The sequence below is a fragment of the Chelonia mydas genome, chromosome 8, assembly GCF_015237465.2.
Source record: "Chelonia mydas isolate rCheMyd1 chromosome 8, rCheMyd1.pri.v2, whole genome shotgun sequence".
NCBI classification, from domain to species: Eukaryota; Metazoa; Chordata; order Testudines; family Cheloniidae; genus Chelonia; species Chelonia mydas.
In genome coordinates this window covers 18,013,414-18,032,503 of record NC_057854.1, presented here as the reverse complement: position 1 = coordinate 18,032,503, position 19,090 = coordinate 18,013,414, and the positions used below count along the sequence as shown (strand labels likewise).

The following is a 19,090-nucleotide window of genomic DNA, read 5'->3' as shown; positions in this document are numbered from 1 at the left end:
GTCACCCAGGTTGGAAAATTTTAGACTATGTCAATAAAATTTTTTAATAGTCAGTCTAGATTATGTAGCATTATTGCTGCTTTAAAATGCTCCATTCATTTAAAAAATAATCAAATCTTTTCATCTCCTTTGGCATATTGCTTTTTCCCCCCTATAAAATAGAAAAGAATTTTATAAGCACTCTCACACAAAACATAGTTCTAAATTTGCTTTACAGAACAAAACCCAAATCTTTGCTTTGCTGAAGGAACAAATTTGTATCTAACACTGTCCAGGTGAAGTAACCCCAGCTACTGCTGTGAAAGGAGAAATCCACTTCCTTGCTTTCCAATGTAGTTAGCTGGAAATAGCCAGTGAAGGTGCATGACTGAAATAAATTCCTTTCACTTTATACCAGTGTAGTAGAATATTTCCTTTTTGACTCAGTGCATTTCTGTATGGCTCTCGTATCTCTGTGCTGTTTGCTCTGAATGCCCAAATGAAGCCTATGGCAAAATGTACTCAGTATCCCCAGACTGATTAAGTTGAAACAACAGGTGGCATGAAAAGAAAGTCCCATTTTCCCTTGTGTAGCTAACTGTTAAGTTGGTTTTGTTAGGGATGAGCTTACGTTATTACATTCCCATGCCTTGCAATGCTGCATTTTAGGGTCTGCCAGGCTTTCCAGCATAAATCTTCATTTTTCAGGCTTAGCAGCTCATCACACCAGGACGGGTTGCCCTAGAAAAGAGGGATGATACTAGTTATTATTTGAGAGATGTCCACGGAGGGGTAAATTCTCTGCCCCAAGCCCTGCCTGAGTAACTGTCCTGAGCACTGGTGACTTCCTTTGGCACAGGGAGGCAGAAATCCTCTTCCCAAGGCTTTGGAGCAGCAATGGCTCCAGTCTATGTTGCTAATCTCACCCCAGGCTGGAGTAGCCTCCACAGTCTTTGTGCTCCTGCTCCATGGGAAAAGTATCTGTCTGTATACTTGTATGGCCCTCATCACTGCAGCAGCTGAGGAAATAGCTGGGGGATTCACAGGCTCTGTCCCTCCCCCTTCCTTTGCATACTCTCATGTTGCACACAGACAAGGAGTGCGTGCAGATCTGAGCTCCAGTCCCTTGTGTGGGCTCCCAAAATCTTGCCTCCTCCTGATGTGCACTCGAACTTCACTGGATCTGGACTTTCTGCACGTGTACCTCCAGTGCACTCACAAAATGCCGACCTGTATTTCAGACTTAGTAAGACCAATATGTGGTGAATATGACTATGAATATGTGGTGGTTTGCTACATTACATGCAGGATTTGCAAGGGCAATGGATGCGCTCTGCCTGGTATTTTGGGACCCTGGTTTGAAAATTTGGCCCATCGAGTGTTTCAGTTACACGAGTTTAAAATGTACATTTTTGCAGGCGAGAGCAAAGGCCGGAGGAAAGGGAAAAGAGAATATTTTCAAAACAAGATGAAACACTGGATATACGCAGTATGCAAAAAAACATGGAGATGAGTGGGGCTATGGGACTGTCTTAAATTTCAGGTGATGCCATACCCCTCATTCTACATTCAGGTCACCACAGCACCATACCGCCAGACTCAGATTCCCTTATTCAGCCAGACCAGTCCAATGAAAACAGTTTCAGTATGAAGGGGTTGGGATGGGAGTTTTATGACTTTCCCCCAGAAAAGTCAGCTCAGATTCATCATCTAATTTTCAAGTAAGTAATTTATACCCAGCGATTCCTCTAAGGATACACATTGAGTAAACATCACAGCCCTGCTTAGAACTAGAACCATTAATGGTCCCAAACCTTTACTATCGGCATTAACTGACAGAAAATTAGATTTTCAACTAAATAAAAATTTTCAAGGAAAATATCTGATTTCCTACAAATGGAAAAAAAAAGATTTTTCATCAGAAAACTGAACATTTTTTTCCTTCAAAATCTACTGAAAACTGAAGAAAACCCATTTAAAGTTTCCAGATTTCTTTTTTAATTAAAAATATAAATTTTCCATGGGAAAAGAAACTTGAATCAGCTTTAAGATATGCACTATTATTATTCATTTATTGATTGAAATCTTGAATTTAATTAGAGTTTAGTTTTGCCCAATGGGTTTGGCCAAGCATGCCAACATACATAGTCACCACCACATCCCAGGGCTGGTCAGTTCCCTCAGACAGTTGCTGAATCTACAGATGTCAAAACGTCCTCCCCGACTGCTTCAAATGAGCTGTAGGTGGAGCAACTCAGCTAAGCTTGGTAACACTCTAGAGCTTCTCCTGGGCCAAATGCTGGCCTCACTGATGTCGCTGTTCATGCAAACCTGGGAATCAGGCTAGAAACTTCATGAAAATCAGCCCAATCATGATATTTCCAGCTGGGCCAGAAATAGAATATGGGCTAGGCTATATACAGTTTTTGTACCAATATAACTATTATGGTTAGGGATGTGATTTTTTTTTATTGAAATACACAACCCCTAGTGAGGATGCAGTTATACCAATACAGAGGTGCCTTATTCCAGTATAGCTTATTCCTCTTCCTATAGAGGAATAAGTTATACCAGCATAAGTATATTTATATTGGTTTAACTGCATCCATCCTCAGGGGATTGTACCCCTTTAACTGTACTGGTAAAGGGGTACACCTTGTGCGTGCATACAAGGCCTATCCCTTCTTGTAAGTGTTCACTTTCAGTCAGGGATGAAACCAGGAAGCACAGAAGCACCCAGGGAAAATGAAAACAAAAGAAAGTTAACTGGATATTTTCAATCATCAGAAGAGTTGAGTTAGTGTTTCAGAGGCAGATTTAGGCTATTTTTGCTTTTCAAACCATTACTCCATCTCTCATTGGGTCTGCAGAACTGCCTGGCATAAAGTATAAATGTCACGCGGGCTAGGGAGGTGTTCAGCACTTTCTGCTGCACACCAGCTTCCCTCGGGTATATCCCTGACAGGTGTAACACAGAGAGGCAGCCATCCCCCAAGCACACAGCCCCTGCATTATGCATCTCTGTGTTGCTAGGTTTGGTCTTATAGGGTTTTTTTTCCCTCCCCCTTCTCATCTCCCTATGATATCAAATGTGCTTCTATTGATTTCCTCCCTGCATTTGTTTTTGTTATTCATTATTAATGGGATCATTTTTCCATCCTTCGTGCATGAAGGCAAATTTTGTGTAAAAATCAATTGAGTGAGTGCCGCCAATGGCTTGTTTGGTTTTCTTTGCTTTCATCTCCTGTGTGCAGTCCCCGGGAGACGGAGAGCAGGATATTAGGGAACCAGCACAGAATGGGAAAAAAAATCAATTGTTAGTGGTTCAGAAACCATGTAAGGGACCTGTCTTGCCAAATCTCTTTCAATGCAGCATGCACTTTATTGAGCTTTCCCCCTCCCAGCCCAGGTTGGATTGCTCCTTCTCTACTCCCTCGCCCACTGCAATCATTAAATGGGAACTCCTTTTCCCATAATGATCACAGCCAGAAATGGGGGTGGGGTTTTCTTTTAAAGGAATCAATTATTACAGGATGATTCCACAGAACCACTGAACATGGGTAATACCTGACCCAGCCCAACCCCTCCAGCGTATGAAAGACTAAACGTATTGCAGCCCAATATTACAAAGTACTGAGCGCCTCAAGATTCATTGAGACTAATGGGAGTTAAGGACATGTTCCATCTCATCTGAGCTAGTCATAACCTTAAAGGATCTAGCCCCTAAGGAGCAGCTTCTGGGTGTTGTAATACTAATACTGCCTTGCAAGGAACTAAAGGGTCACTTCTCCTGTCCTTCTAAATGCCTAGCTCCAAGTGATGTCAACGTGGGTTTCCTCAGCATAGACAAAGAATATCAGACATCTGCATTTGCTGCCACAGCCTGAACTCAGATCACATCTGAGACAGTGTCCTGGAAGACATCACCAACTACAGACTCTCTTCCTTCCCTAAAAATCCACCCAGCTACTGTTGAGCACAAGAGAAACCCTATATGCCAGTCACAGTATAGATCTCATACAACATGGTACCTTGTTAAAAACCCTGGGTGAAATTCCTGGCTCCACTGAAGTCAATGGAAGCTTTGCCATGGACTTCCCCCCTGGAATTTCAGTGGAATTACACCAGAGGTAAATTTGGCCCAGAGAGCCACTGTGGGGATGGGGGAAAGGAGGAGGGTGCTAGAAGCCCAGTGTAGACTAGATTTAAATTAAAAAGCCCAGTGTAGACTAGACTTAAATTAAAAAGATCAGGCTCTAGGAAGGTGTGAATGCCTTTTTGCTATATTGCTGTAGTAACTTGTGGTGGAGTACATTGTCATACAAGTGTTATCTCCTCACGATGCAGAAGATAATATAATTTCACGGCCATGGTGTAACAACATCACATTACCAATACTAAAGTGTAGCAGATCTGACTCGTTGCAGAGGTTCTCAAGTCTGAAAGTTGCCCTTGGCTCCTGTTCATAAGGGGCTTTTGACAATTGCATCATGGAGTCCCAGTTTGGTCTTAGCTTTCATTACATGGCTACAAGGTGTGAAAAATTCAGTGTCATATCATCTCTACATAATTCTCATTTGGTCTCCAAGGTTTAAAGAAATATAATCATCTCCTACTGCAAGTCCAAGTCTATTTAATGTAATACTTGATCTTAAAACAGGATTATAGGAGGTTACATTTATTTAAAAAAAAATACCTAGGAACAACAACCTCTTAACACCAGAAACATGGAAGCCCCAAGGGACAAGAGTAGTTTGACTCACAGGCTCAGTTCAGCCCTGTGAAACATTAATGAACAAACCTAAGGTCCTGATCCTGCAAGGACTTCTGCACGTGAATAACTTTTTGCACTGCGACCCATGGGACTATTCGCTCACTCTGTGTGCCTAAGACTTTGCAGCATCAGAGGGTAACATTTTATTTACTTTAGTTGTAGTTTGCCAGTTACCTTCTCTGCATCATTCTTGATTGTAATCTTGTTGCTCTGCCCAGATGGGCTAGCTCTTTAGAATTTGTAGTTTTGACATGTTTACTTTGCTGGTTCTTGAAAGTTCTTTCTCTGTAGGAAAACAAAAATTTAAATAGGAAAAATATGTATAAAATAGCAGATAATGACAGCCCATTGATAGTTCAAACTACTGAGAGCAGATCAGGGTCTGGCCTTTTGTCTATAGAGACCTGGGGTAAAATCTTGGCCCCTTTGAAATTAATGGGAGTTTTGCCATTGACTTCAATGGGAATAACATTTCACCTCTGGATTCAACCCTGATTCAGTCACAGAGATCAAAAGGAGTTAGGTGGGTCTCATGCCAAACTTCCCTTAAACACATTGCAGGTTACAAGGATACAGTATTATACACAATTCACAGGAAGCTCAGAACTGAACTAGCTTGTGTTGATGGTGAGAAAGACTGAAGTTCATTTCCCCAAGTGTACCTGGAATATTAGGACAGTGACAGTTCAGGATTGAGGCGGACTACAAAAATATGTTTCCCATTCCAGAAGTGGAATAAGAATGGGTGTTGCAGGACAGAACTGCAGCATATTAGTCAGAGCACTGAAGGAAATATTCCCATGACACCTGCCAGCATTGTGCCTCCGCTAGCCAATACTATTGGTCCCTCACTTTAAATAGGCCCTAAATCAATTCACAAATGATATCAAATAATCAGCACCAACAGTTAGAAGATCAGTTCAGTATAAAACTTTCTTCTCCTCTGGATTTAATGAAGGAATTTGGAGCTCTGCAATGTCTCAAACAGATGAGTCTTGTATATTTCACATCTTTGGTACAGAGAACAAACAGCAGCCCCGCTGCTCATCCATTCAACCATGTTTAAAGAACAATTAAAGTGAATATAGTAAGGTTCTAAGACAGACCATCATCTCACCATCTGGAGAAGTGATTGTCCACCACCGAGACTTTTATCTCACAGGTGAGCCTGTTCATGGAGAATGTTAAGCAAGTTCGCAGATAGAGTAAAACTGAAGTTTTAGTTAGATTCCCCTTTTTAATATCTTGTGCTGACATGTCTGGGACTGGAGTGGGTGCACAGGGAGGGTACAACACAGCAGGGATGAAATAAAAAAAATTAGTCCGCTCTCTGCATTTGGTGTACCAAGCTGTGTTCCAAGTAATCTTGCTCTCCACACTTCCATAGACAGCTTTGATGATAAAAAAGCACAGGGTTTGTAATGTGACTCATTTTAAAGAAAAAATGTAAAATAAAAAAGGGGCACAAGTCCTACAGCCTAAATAAATCCTGTTTAGATTACACAGGTAGGCCTGATCCTGCCATTATACTTCAATGAAATTAGGACCAGGCCTTTATAACTAACGATTTATTAGGCAATAGGATGGTTTATAGGCTTGGTAGTAACCCTTTCACCTTTAGTTTGCTAGTTTGAATCCAACCTAAATCAGTAGCGGCTGAAAGGAATAATCATCAGATAATTGTTTGGCATTCTACGTAAAATAAATTTGAGGGCTCAGCCTAGTTCCTAGCATTAGTGTTCACATCACACACATGCACCACAGACACAACTGTCACTGCTTAAAAAAGAGGCACTGAACTGCCTTCACCCTGAGAGGTAGCCCATCAAGGTTCAGATTGAGGGAGACAATGATGGGGAAGTTTCTACCAGTCTTATATTTGTTCTGCAAAAATAGGACTTCAGTTCCCAGGATTGTCAGCCTGTATCCTTTCTCCAGCACTAGAGCCCAAAAATAAAAAAATCCCATGAAATGACATATTAATCCCTGCCGTGCCATTGGAATTATATTCCCAATATCATAAAAACAGATCTTTAAATCCAGCACCAGCAATCTACAGGGTTATGTAAGCAATTTCTCACCACAGGTGAAAAAAAATCACATTGCTCCTCTGATTTGACTTCAATTTTGTTGGAGTGCCAAGCCTGGATCATTATTTTTATATAGTTAAGTATTTAAATGTTTTTGAACAAACAGGACCTTAAATAATTTGCAATCAGAGATAATGGATACCATGATTCACGTGTGATGCATTGCAAGAAGGCAGCAGAGTTGTATCAGGGAGGAATTTGTCCCAATACGTCCACATCACAAAAAACATTATACAACCTGGCACAATTCAACACAGTTAATAATAAAATAATGATGACTGTCTATTCTCAGAAGCCCAAGGGCCAAATTTAGACCTGGCATAAGCAGGTACAGATTTAACTTTAAAAGAGCTGTATTTGCTTATACCAGGTCTGAAAATGACCCCAATAGTGCAATAGAAAAAGTGCTGTGGGTCACACTCAAAGTGCATTAACAGAGCAATGTGGAAGAACTATACACAGAACCTTTGTACATTGGGCCTGAGTTTCCTTTCAGCTACAGCTGATTTACACATCTGAGTGTGACCCACAGCACTTTTTCTATTGCACTTTTGGGATCATTTTCAGAGCTGGTACACATCTGTAACACTATTGGCTTCAGTGGAGTTACTTGATGGTGTGTATGCATGTGTGTGGGATCAGAATCCAGCCCAATACACTTGACTCTAACTAGTGCTATCAGTCTCTTGTATCCATCAATGCAGAAGCCACTCCTAAGGTATGGTTTGTGGTAGTTTTATATTCATGTGGTGCTACATTTTGTTTACATCAAGAGAAAACTATTCACCTTTTCTCCCTCTTTCCTAAGGAACAAACATAGGCCCTGATCCTATTCCCACTGACGTCAAAGAGCATTTTGCCACTGGCTTCAGTGAAATCACACAAGGCCCATATATTGTTGTCTATTTGTAATCAGAGCTCTAAGGGACTTACACAAAATTGCCACAAAATTGGACTGGTCCAGGAAAAAAAAAAGCCTGCAAACCCAGCCTATTTTTCCACCCTTTACCATAATGAGAATGAAAATAAAAATATTTTACTCTCCCATTTAAAAAGTTCCTTTCCTTAGGTGAATGTAATCACAAAATATTCTTCATCTGGTAACTCAGCTTTAGTTGGGCTTTAGCAAGGCACACCCTAGAACTAGAGCTGCCTGGAGAACAATTCCATTTTGGGACAATTTTTGATGTTTCAGAATTTGTCTTTGTTCCTTACTGGAATGAAGACCAAACCTTCTGACCATTTTCATGAAATGGAATTGTGGCAGAAACATCTATTTTTCTGATGGAAAATATCAGGTTTTGTATTCAAGTCTCTTTCTCGCACGCTCTCTCTCTCTCTCTGTCTCTTTTGTGACCAGAGAGTTCATCCTGGATTTCAGAAACCTTCCCATCAAAAACTTTGTCAATGTTTCAACTTCAATGAAACAGAAAATTTTGACAAAAAGTGTTGTTGAAAATGTTCTATATCCTATTTAGAACTAAAGGGGGGTTTAGGATGGATTTCAAAAGGAATTTAAGAACCATGGATGTCAGAATCTAGCATAAGGGGAAAAATCCTGGACCTACTGAGTTTTGCCATTGACTTCAATGAGGCTAAGAAATTACACCTGCATCGGTAGCTTTCAGGTGATACATTTCTGTTAGGATACATTGACTAATTGGTAAGGTAGGTCTGACTAACCTAGCAGCTTCAGAGCCTGATGCTCACACACACCGATATTTTCCTTTGGATAAGACAAAGCTACATTTGCTATAATCTTCTAAACAAAGATCCAGATAGAGCTGAGAGACTTGGAAAAGTCCATGCTAAGAAGACAGACTGTACCGCTTTCATATTGGCTGTAACAGCCCTGGCTTCACATCATTTTTCTGCCCCTCATGATAATAATTGTATTTTTTATTCATTCAATTACAAGGAAATGGGCACAAGACATTTATATTAGCAAGCTTAACGCTCAGCTAATGGAGGAGCCTAATGACTAATTGATCAGCTCCCAAGCACCACTACAGCGCAAAATGGCTTAGAGGAATTGATGCAATTAGTTTGGGTTTGGTAGCGATTGAGTGCATATAAAAGTAAGCCCTGATTGAGGAGGGGTGGACGCTGACTAGCTCTGCTTAGGAGGTGAGCAGCCAGGAAGAACCTCAGGCACCATCGGGCTACACCAACCAGCCCCTTTGTTGTAGGGGAGTGAGGGTGCGATGCACAATGGGGATGTGGGGGCTAGTCGCCCAGGCCCGTAGCCAGAACCCTTCCCAAGGCCAGTTCGCCACGAACCCGGGGGGGGGGGGTAATTACAGGTTGCGGGGCCGCTCCAGGCAGCGGGAAATGAAGGAGGAATATGCGCGGGGGGGGGGGGTGAAACAGGAGGGGAACGTGGCCTACAGGCCCCTCTTATGAACAGCTCCAGAGCCTGGGAACCCAGGTCAGCTGCTTCCTCTTCTTCCCCCCGAGGAAACAAGGGGCTTTGCTCAGCTCCCACCGAAGTCCACGTCCACGCGAGTTTCGTGTCGATTTCACGGGGACCAGGATCGGCCCGAACTGCTCCCCTGCCTGTTGTTGGCACGGACCCGCTTCTTCCCAGCCTGGCTTAAAACCCTACTCGGACATTGTCCATTCGCCTCAGGCGGGTGCGCGCGGGGGGTAACGTTACGCCCGCCCCAAGGTTCGGAAGGCCCCAGCCTCCCCGCCGCGTTCCCGCTCTCCAGTCCGCCCGGCGCGTGGCGGCAGCGCGAGCGCCCTGCAGGCGAGGGAGCAGGCTTGGGCGTTGGGTGCACGCTATTATAAGCAAACGTCCGGGCATTTGCAAACACACCCCCCTCCGCCCCCCCCCCCCAAAAAATCGACGTTCGTTCCTTTGGAGGTGAGGGTGAAAGAGCTCTCCACCCCCTCCCCCCCAGCTCTGCCAACCTCCTGCGCAGCTCCCAGGCGCCTTCTCAGCGGCTGGTTATCCATCAGACGGAAAGATTTGCAAAGCCGCTAAAAACGCGGGGTTTGCCTCTAACTCCAGCACGGGCCAGTGGAAGGCTCCCAGCCGCTCCCCCGTTGGTCTCCGCGGACGGGGCAGCCCCCTTCTTGGCTTCCTGTGCCGTTAGGGGGCTCCCGAGCGGGGAGGAGAAGCAGAAGCGCCAGCGTCTTTGCCTGGCTGCTGCTCGGGCCGGACTAGCGCGTTTTCTCGCCTTCCTGTGCAGCGAAGTCGTTGGGCCGCAGGAGCGCCGGCTCCCGGGGCCAGCTCAGGGAAAGAAAGTGTAACTGAGTCATTGTTAATGAGCAGGGGGGCCCCTGGTTTGGGGAGAGCGAGCGACGTGGCCACAGAGTGGGGCAAAGGCCCTGCCCCTCGCAGTACCCAGCAGTGGGCTCTTTGAGACTGTGGGGGGTTCCCCTAAAACTCGCTAGCGTCCAGCTATCCCCAGCCAAGCCTGGCACTCTGAATTTCGCTCCAAAGGGAGAGACATAGGTGACAGATTTACCAGGTCTCAGAACCAAATAAATCTAGACACCCACGCTTCAGCTGTCTGTAAATAAACCACCGTAAGCACACACGCACAGAGATCACACACACGTATCCTACCCCCAGAGAGATTATTCATTCTCCCACAGATTACGCACTTCTTTCCTTTGGCCACTGCTGTCAAACAAAAGGGTCTGGGCTCTTCAAAGTGTTCTAGTTTAACTTTCCACCAGCAGCATCTCCTTGTGAACTCTGCCTTTGCTTGTGCTGGCAACAGAGCACAGTGACTTTCTTGCCCAAATATCCTAGTCCGAGTTGAGAGAGATTGCAACCAAAAACAAGCTCACTGCAAATCTACGCTCTGCTCGTTCTGGTGTTAGAGACAAGCGGACGGTTTGCTACCATTCCTCTGTTGGGAGACCATAGAAGATCTAGCCTTCTCTGCCCCCAGGTCCTTCAGGGCAACATTAGTACATTTGCTCCAAAAGGATTAAATCTTGCCTCAGACAGTTTGTGACTAAGAGCAGGGAGCCATTGGCAGCACTTTCCAAACCAGGCAGCTGATAAAATAATAAAATACAACAGCCATCTCATAAATAAAAGATGCGGTGCTAAAAGAGGGGTTGTTTTTTTTTAAGAAGGCATCTCTTCTGAAAGTGGGATCCAGGGAAAAACTTGGAGAAAGTTCCCTACATCAAACAAAAGCATTTAGCAGCCGCAATGATCTGTCCAGTTCTGAAATCCAGAACACCTTGCTGCTAAAGCCAGAAGGAAGGAAACAGCATTTTGAGGGTTTAAGAAATGTTCTCAGTTCAGAGTTGTATCGGGAGGAATAAAAATCATATAAGCCAGGAAAAGAGGAAAATAAGAAGCTGGTGCATTATCCAATCACCTTTTAAATTAAATTGGTGTTTTCGTTTTTCTAGCATCTGGTTGGTGTATTTGTCAGATATTTATTGGATCAAAAATATTTGACCTGGCATAGAAATACCGTCTACCTTGATTCCGGAACAACGCTTCTGGCTAATTTATTAGAGCGCATATTTTAACCCCACATTTAGGAAATAATTTCTCTATCTGAAACTCCAAAAATAACTTAACTAAATAACCACCACCAACTACAGCTTCTTGTTTTTGTTGATCTTGATATCTTGGCTGTAAAACAAACAAACCCACAAATAAATATAATAGGTGACGTTAATAGGATTTTAAGGATTGAGAAAAATATTAAAAATATATCTTACCTGGACTTAACAAACCCAGCCATGCCCTTATAGAGTATCTGCTGAAATCCTAGTGGACAGTAGTGAAAGGAGGCAGCCTGAATTGCTTTTGCCCTTTTTATACTACGATAGCCAATTAATATTGCATCACCCTTATTTTAAATTTTCAAAACCCACAATATAATGTAATGGCATAAGGACATTTATTATTAAAGGACATTTGATTGGGGAAAAAATCATTGAGGCTGATTAGTAAGAAATAGAACTAGGAAACTCTGAGAGGTTTAGCATTCTAGTTTCTTAAAAGCCCTAAAATTGAAAGGATGGATTTGTAAGGTGCTTTCCCAAAGGTGGGGAGGAGGGGTGAAAGAGAGAGATTCCCTCATCTAAGGTTTGATGTTTGACACTCATTGAAATGCTACCGTGAAATATTCAGAAGATACTTTGGCTTCGATCATTAATTTTTAATCGTTAAGGTGCTTCTGGGATTCATAAATAAAAAGCCCCCTTTTTCCTTTTAAACAGCATTAGAAATGAAGCTTTCAGAGAGTTGGTTGAACGATTTTTTAAAATTAAATTTTAGAGAATGAAATTCTTCCTGTAACTGTCTGGATGAGAAGAATGAATCCCCGTCGCTTCCAAAACTTAACTAAACTTGGGGCATTTGTTTTGCAAAGGGGAATTGGTTTTATTCCTAATTTGAATTACACGTAGCCTAGGAACTAGTGAATAAACATAACGAGATCCACGCACAGTAGGAATCTATCGGAATCTGGTAATTTACATTTTATAGATGGAAATAATACATTTTCTGGCATAGAGAAATTACGACCGCCTTGGGGAAAAATATGGAGATAAATCAATACATGGAAAAGTCAACAAACAAGGAGGGGAAACTTTACAGCTTGAAGAAATAGTCATAATAATACAAGAAAAAGATAACAGGTTAACTGGGAAGGATGATTCATTACGATTTAAAAATCCCTTTCCATTGTCCAGTGGAAAAGCACTGTCTGAAGTTTATTATTACTGCACATTTTATAATATTCTGTTCCGCTTCATCCGACCTGCTTTCATCTCTGAAAAGAAAATTCTCCATTCGGGTTGAAAAATAAAGCATTTATTTCAGAAGTTTATCCAAGGGAAAACAACGTTTCAGCATTTATCCCGAGGAATGAATGAATAAATAAATAAATGACCACACACAAGCACATAAACTATGAGATAATAACTAAAATATGAAACATATGGGGGTGGGAGGGAGAAAGCTCATTGCAAATATTGAACCACGAATGTGTTACAAGAACCCTTACCAACTTTGTTGATTACAAAACTCAGATACAATCTTTAATTAAAACGGAAAAAAATTCCTTGGATTAAAAAAAAAAATGAAAAAAACCCACCATCATCGAGTGGAGACATTATTGAAGTGATTGCAGACAAGTCCATGAAGTTACAGAGCTACTGTTAATTCCGCCAAGTCTCTATGATGATACAGTCCCAGTGCTGTGGCTGCAAACCCAAGTGAGTGCACTGTACAAGTCTGTGGTGGGAATCTATGGAGCTGAGACGTAAAACCGTGTTCAGACCAAAGCAAGAATACCACTTCTTTCCACAATTTAATCTCTTGTCAAAAAAAGTCAACTAAATAAGAGAACTTGTTTTAAAGGTGAATTAAAAAATCTAGGCAATACACCTGGAATCTAATTGGAGATAGTTGTGTGTAGTTGTGTGTGTGTGTGTGCGCGCGTGTGTCAGTGTCAGGGGGAAAGAAAAATTCACACTAAGAGCAGCCAGAGTATTTCGCTGAGTAAAAATAGGTTGATTTGCTTTTCTTCACCAAAGTTTAGGAGTATAAAACAATTGTTCATGTATCTCAGGTTAAGATTGGTCCCTCTACCAGGCGTTCCGGTCCTAGAAGGCGATGAGATATAGACTCACACAAAAAGCTAAGTAGAATTTGACCTCCGGGTATAATCATGACATTCTGAAAATAGTCTTTTTATTTTTAAATATAATTCACAAATCTTAATAAATATGTATCCTCTGGTTTCACCTCAGGGGCATTTCCCCTCTCCATCCCCTTCCCCTTAAATCTATCTTTTTGTTTTTATTGCAACTGTGTTAGAAACAAGACAATTCTCCCACCTCTCCAGTACCTCTCAGCTTCCAACTCTTCCAAAAGTGACACGCGGTTTACATTCTAGTGCACAACAGACACAACAAAAGTGAATCTCAGCCGAGGAGCAACCAGGAGAAACTTGGTTTGGTTTTGTTTTGTTTTCAAGAAGACAGGACAAGAAAAGGGGGAGGGGGGAAATAATCAGCGTGATGGGGAAGTTAATGGCTTTGTTGGTCGGTCGGTTTGAGTGAGAGTCCTCACGGAGATCCCTGCTCTTTATTTGAATAAAATATATAAAAGTCCAGGCTTAGAAGAGCCAGCAGCCCACCCCGTCCCACCCCAGCCCCTGGCCGAGTCAATGCACGGCGGAGTACTTCATGCGTTTCTGTTTCTGTCTCTGGTTGCAGAACCAAACCCGCACCACGTTCTTTTTCAGGTCCAGTTTCTCCGCTATGGCTGCGATCTTCTCCGAAGAGGGTCTGGGCTGGATGGCAAAATAGGCTTCCAAGGAGCGCTTCTCCGGGGCGGCGATGGAGGTCCGCTTGCGCTTCCTCTCGCTGCCACTGAACAGGTCCGGCTTGGTGTTCTTCTCCCTGTAGGCAGCCTCAGCCTCCTCCAGCCAGGCTTGGAGCACGGGTTTCAGGGCGATCATGTTGTTGTGGGACAGGGTGAGAGACTCGAACCGGCAGATGGTGCTTTGGCTGAGCGAGCCCACGCCGGGGATCTTGAGGTTGGCCAGAGCCGCCCCTACATCTGCCTGGGTCACCCCCAGCTTGATCCGCCTCTGCTTGAACCTCTCAGCGAAAGCCTCCAGCTCCCTGGGATCCGACTCCACGTCGCTGATGCAGGACATGCCGTTGTGAGCCGAGACCGGGTGCGGGTGCCCCATGCCCATGGCTTGGTGCAGGTGCCCCATGGCGCCCAGGTGGTGCGGGTGAATCTGAGCCGACATCACCGTGTGGTCCGGGGCCCCCATGCCGCTCACGGTCAGCGTTGGGGAGATGTGGTCCAGCAGGTCTCCATCCAACCCCGGGTGCACCGAGTGGTGGGGATGCGAGGTCAGGGCCGACGGATGCGAGATGGGCGCTGTGGAGGAGGTAGACGTGCATGGGACACTGCTCATGGTATGGTAGGTCGCGTCTGGCTTGAACGGATGGCTCTTGCCGTGGGAGACAATATCCACAGCCGCCAGAGCTTCAGCGCGGGCCAGCAGAGTCTCATCAAAGCTTCCAAATATATTGCCCTGGAGCTGCAAGCAAGAATGCGCATATTGGAGTCAGTGGGGAATACTGTCAACTCAGGATTAAAAAACATTTCCAAGCACAGAGATTCCTCCTCAAAGCTCAGGTCATAAAAATTAATATGAAGGCAGCAGCTTTGCTTGAATAGACATGTGGATCAGAGACAAGAGTGAGAGAGAGAGAAGGGGGGGGGGGGGAGAGAGAGAGAGGTTCAGAGATATGCGATTGTTCTGGCGACATGAAAAAAACATTAAGCAAGTGCCTGTCAAAAAATGTGCCTTAAAGCAGTAATTATGCTTAAGCTACATACCTGCGGGGCTGGAAGGCAAACTCTGCGCATCGCCTCTGAACTGGAATGCAAGCTGGAGTACTTGGGCTCCTGCAGGGCAGGGTGCATAGTGAAAGGCTGCTTGGTGTTCATGGCCATCATCTTTGCACACCTTGCAGGTAAGCAGCCCCTGACATAGATTCAGGGTTGTCTCTCTGGCTTGCTTCTGTCAAAGTGAGCTATTTTCAATGACAGAGCTTCCCTCTCTCTCTCCCCCCACCTGCTTCTTCACTCATCTTACAAGCCGCCTGCCAGGAATGGGACCAGCACACTGTGCGCAGGCGTGCTGCACGGGAAGAATAAAAGGAAAGTAGCCCTTGGAGTCAAAGGTAGTTAGGAGTAAAGATACCTCTGCCCTGACCCGGCCGTTGATTGAAAGGGAGCAGCAGGGTTCTTCAGAGCGCTGGGGTTGGTTTTAAAGGCCGGTCGCCTGATCCTCATAGAAAATGCTTGTTCATATTTTAAAATCAAAGTACAATTACATTCTAAGGAATAATGCAAAATCCCAGTGCAAGCCCTCCCCACTTTTCTCAGTTCCCCTGGCTGCACTCTCTGGGATTCGGGGTCTCAGACAGGGCGGGAGCAGAGTGGTCAGTACACTTAACCCCGGGGAGAAACACGTTTGTCATACACAGAGCGCCGCTTTGTCATCTGAGGTTCTGCTGCGGAACCCCACGACACAGAAGTGAGATCAATCGGCCTGTTGGAGGAATGTCACTGCTTCAGCCAGGTGCCAGCCGACGGGTTTAAGATGGGAACCCTGCAAAAAAATGCACAATCCGCCGGTTCGATCTGTTCAAGTCTATGTGCAAACAGAGCAGAAAAGCCTCAGTCCATGGGTGGGGGAGGGTAAGAGGAACAGGTGCTGATCCCATTTAAATCAATAGCAAAACTCTCATTGACTTCAACCAGCAGGAGCAGGCAGGCCCTTGCAGATGGGATAGTGAACTCACGAAAGTTTATGCTCAGATAAATTTGTTAATCTCTAAGGTGCCACAAGTCCTCCTTTTCTTTTTCCCTGGACACGCTCTGTCTGGGAAGTCTGGTCGGTTGGTCTGGGATTGTGTTCTAGGTTCTATCCCACCCAGCTTTTATTTTGAGAAGAGAAGACCTCATACCTCTTCCAGCACATTCACTGGGCTAAGTGCTCTGTTAAATAGAACAGGCTTTCACCATAGCATAGATGCTCCATGGCTCTTGTGAGGCAGAAGCGTCCTGCAAAGTCAAGTCAGCGATTTCCAAACTTGTCTTTTCAATCTTAGGAGCGCTGCAACACAAGAACAATAAATAATGGATGTGAAATCCAGGTATAGCAGTGTGGCTAAAAGCTAAGGCTAGGGACAGCGAGTGTATAAGGTTAGAGCAAACAACCCACCCACCCAAACCAACCACAACCGGGGAGGGAGAACACTCTCATTTGGGTTTGCAGTTATCCAGTTTGCTGTAAAGTTTGTAAACGATCGCACTGGGTGTACACATGCAATGCATGCGCTTAAACAGAGACGGAGTTAGGAAGCCAGCAGCAGAAATATCACCGACTCCAGCATTAGGTTTCTGTGTAATGCACTTTAGTTTGACCAGCTATATTTCATAAAAGTGGCGGGCCTGTTTGAAAGTTAAATTATTTCTTGCCCTTCCAGAAGCAGCTTTGCTCCTGGAGAAGATCGGAGTTTTTGGAGAAGAGCAAAGCAGACGCCTGTGACCATAGGGCTTCGACTGTACATAACCATGTAGATGGAGAAAGAAGTTCCTTCAACCCATGTGGATGATTTGTGGCGTTAAAGGTTTTAGGGATTTCTGAGAATCCAGATGAAAAGGACGGGGGGAGAGAGACTCTCTCTCATTTAAAGACAAGTTTAAGCGATATATTTTTCCTCACCTGGAGTGATTGTTCCTCTTGCTGGGCCCTTGTCTTGAAATTTACTCAAATCCCTATGGGAAATGTTAAGTGTTCTTAAAACTTTCTGATGACGTATGGGGCCCGATCCTGCTCCCATTAATTCCAGCAAGAGCAGACTCGGACCCGATATAGATAAAACGGATGAGATCAATTATATGTCAGACCAACGGTATGGAAGAAAGTTGGCTTTGCGCATACCCCTGGGCACAGCAGAAGTAGGGAGACGCTGAGCCCAGTGGAAAGGAGATAAGGATAACCGTGTAGATAACCCGCTTTAATCAGCTCTCTTACACCTGAAGAAACAATTTGCACCGATAGCCTCACTCCTGGATTTGAGAGAGGTCGTGGTAGCACAGGGGAAAGGGCGATTGAGCCGTTTCCCTCTCTTGATTAGACTCTAGAGTTTCAGGTGCAGCAGTTAAACCAAGGCTTTACATACTCAAACTTTGACATTTCCCCTTGTAATTCTGATCTTCATGTGCCCAGCTTGGGGAAAAGGGAGAGGGAGAAGCTGTCTGACCGATTCCTTACAGCCTGAACTCTGCTAAACAATCAGAATAAAACATTTGCAGAATATATTTTAAGCCAGGTGCTCAGAGACAAGACAGCATATTTAAACTCCAGTGTTCCAGAATGCTGCCGACTGCGCTGTATCTAATTAAGGGGCTTGCTTGTGCGTCCCTACCTAGAGAAGGCAGCGTAAGCCTTATTATAATTCCTTTCCCTGGGAGTCCAGACAGCTGAAAACTCACTGCACAAGACTGTTAATGCCAAACGCCATTTGTATGCCGTGCTCCTTCCTTTAACGAGATGTCACTGATGCTGCGGGGAGAACAGCGTTTTATGGCATGAAACACAGCCTTGCTATTTATAATATTTTGATCACGCCAAATCTTTCTTCCATTTCCAGTGCCCCATGCGGGAGGAGAACAAACTCTATGTCAACTGTAATAGATTTGTCCAGAGGGCAATACAACAACGCAGCACCAACAGGGCGAGTAGAAGATTTCACGGTAAACTGTTGCTCACCTCATCCAAAATGTTAATGATGAGCAGCTGACCAGAAGCCTGACAAGATGGGGTTTCTTTACAAATTTAGCACCGACTCCTTCTTCTTCAGTGACAGAACTCCAGTTGACTTCAGGGGACCAAGATTAGGTCCCTTAATTTGGACTAGTCTGAGCGTTTGTATATTACATTGACCAGGACAGGGGCCTTCCTTAAAGATCTGCTTCAGGTTTGCCTTGGACCAGTGCAATGGTGACTACTCTTAAAAAAATGTAAACGGATAATAGATACTTGCTGGCTTTGTAACATATCTTCCTCAAGACAACCCTTAGCCTCTTTTGTACATTCATCAAGGCAAGAGGAACCAGGATTTTAAGTCTTAATTTAAACTTCTGCGGGAGGTTGCGTTGAGGTTAACATTGGTTAGCTAATTGGGGAACCACCCTGCAGTTCTTACTCTGGGAAAACTATTAATAAAACCAGAGCTGCGGGTCAGGCCCCTGGTTTGGTAATTCCAACCACACCGCTCTATATTACACAACAGGAGGAAGCCAGTGACAGCTCAGGTGTACTCTGCATTTATCAGTACCATAGTAGCTAAGGCTAATCCTTAAAACTAAGAAATTGTTTCCACTGAGGAGCTGATTTTAACAGGGAGTAACAACTCCACATGGGAACGTGTAAAATATAGAACGACTTCTTCAATGTCTAACAGCCAGTGGGTCCCTGCAACCCCCAAGTTCTTAATTTCACAGGAACTTAGATTCAGCACCAGCCCTGAACTAAGTTTATTAGAATAAAATACTTGCACTTTTTCTGAGTAGCTGAAAGTACTTTGCAAACATGCATTCACAAAGCTTCACCGCACCACTGTAACATAGCTATTAAAAACTGCAGAATATATTGTATAGTACAGTAGGGTAAATTGAAGCTTAGAGATGTTAAATTACTTCCCAGCTGATTTAAGCTCC

At 44.0% G+C, this 19,090-nt stretch overlaps 1 protein-coding gene and 1 long non-coding RNA gene across 3 annotated transcripts; both read right to left on the bottom strand.

Moving 5' to 3' along the window:
• Nucleotides 1-595: 595 nt before the first annotated feature.
• On the bottom strand, nt 596-11,594 carry LOC122461525. 2 transcript variants are annotated; one of them, XR_006283466.1, is made up of 3 exons: nt 11,542-11,594; nt 4,928-5,038; nt 596-720 (listed from the first exon to the last, which is right to left on the bottom strand). It is a non-coding gene; the product is annotated as an uncharacterized LOC122461525 (long non-coding RNA). The 2 variants fall into 2 exon arrangements; XR_006283467.1 differs by lacking the exon at nt 11,542-11,594 and adding an exon at nt 9,757-9,985.
• A 1,030-nt stretch (nt 11,595-12,624) lies between these two features.
• POU4F3 (POU class 4 homeobox 3) lies at nt 12,625-17,933 on the bottom strand. The gene is made up of 4 exons (XM_007054362.4): nt 17,797-17,933; nt 16,330-16,478; nt 15,194-15,971; nt 12,625-14,891 (listed from the first exon to the last, which is right to left on the bottom strand). The coding sequence occupies exons 3-4, from the start codon at nt 15,311-15,313 to the stop codon at nt 13,998-14,000; spliced, it is 1,014 nt and encodes a 337-aa protein (XP_007054424.1). The 5' UTR covers nt 15,314-15,971; nt 16,330-16,478; nt 17,797-17,933; the 3' UTR covers nt 12,625-13,997.
• Nucleotides 17,934-19,090: the final 1,157 nt, after the last annotated feature.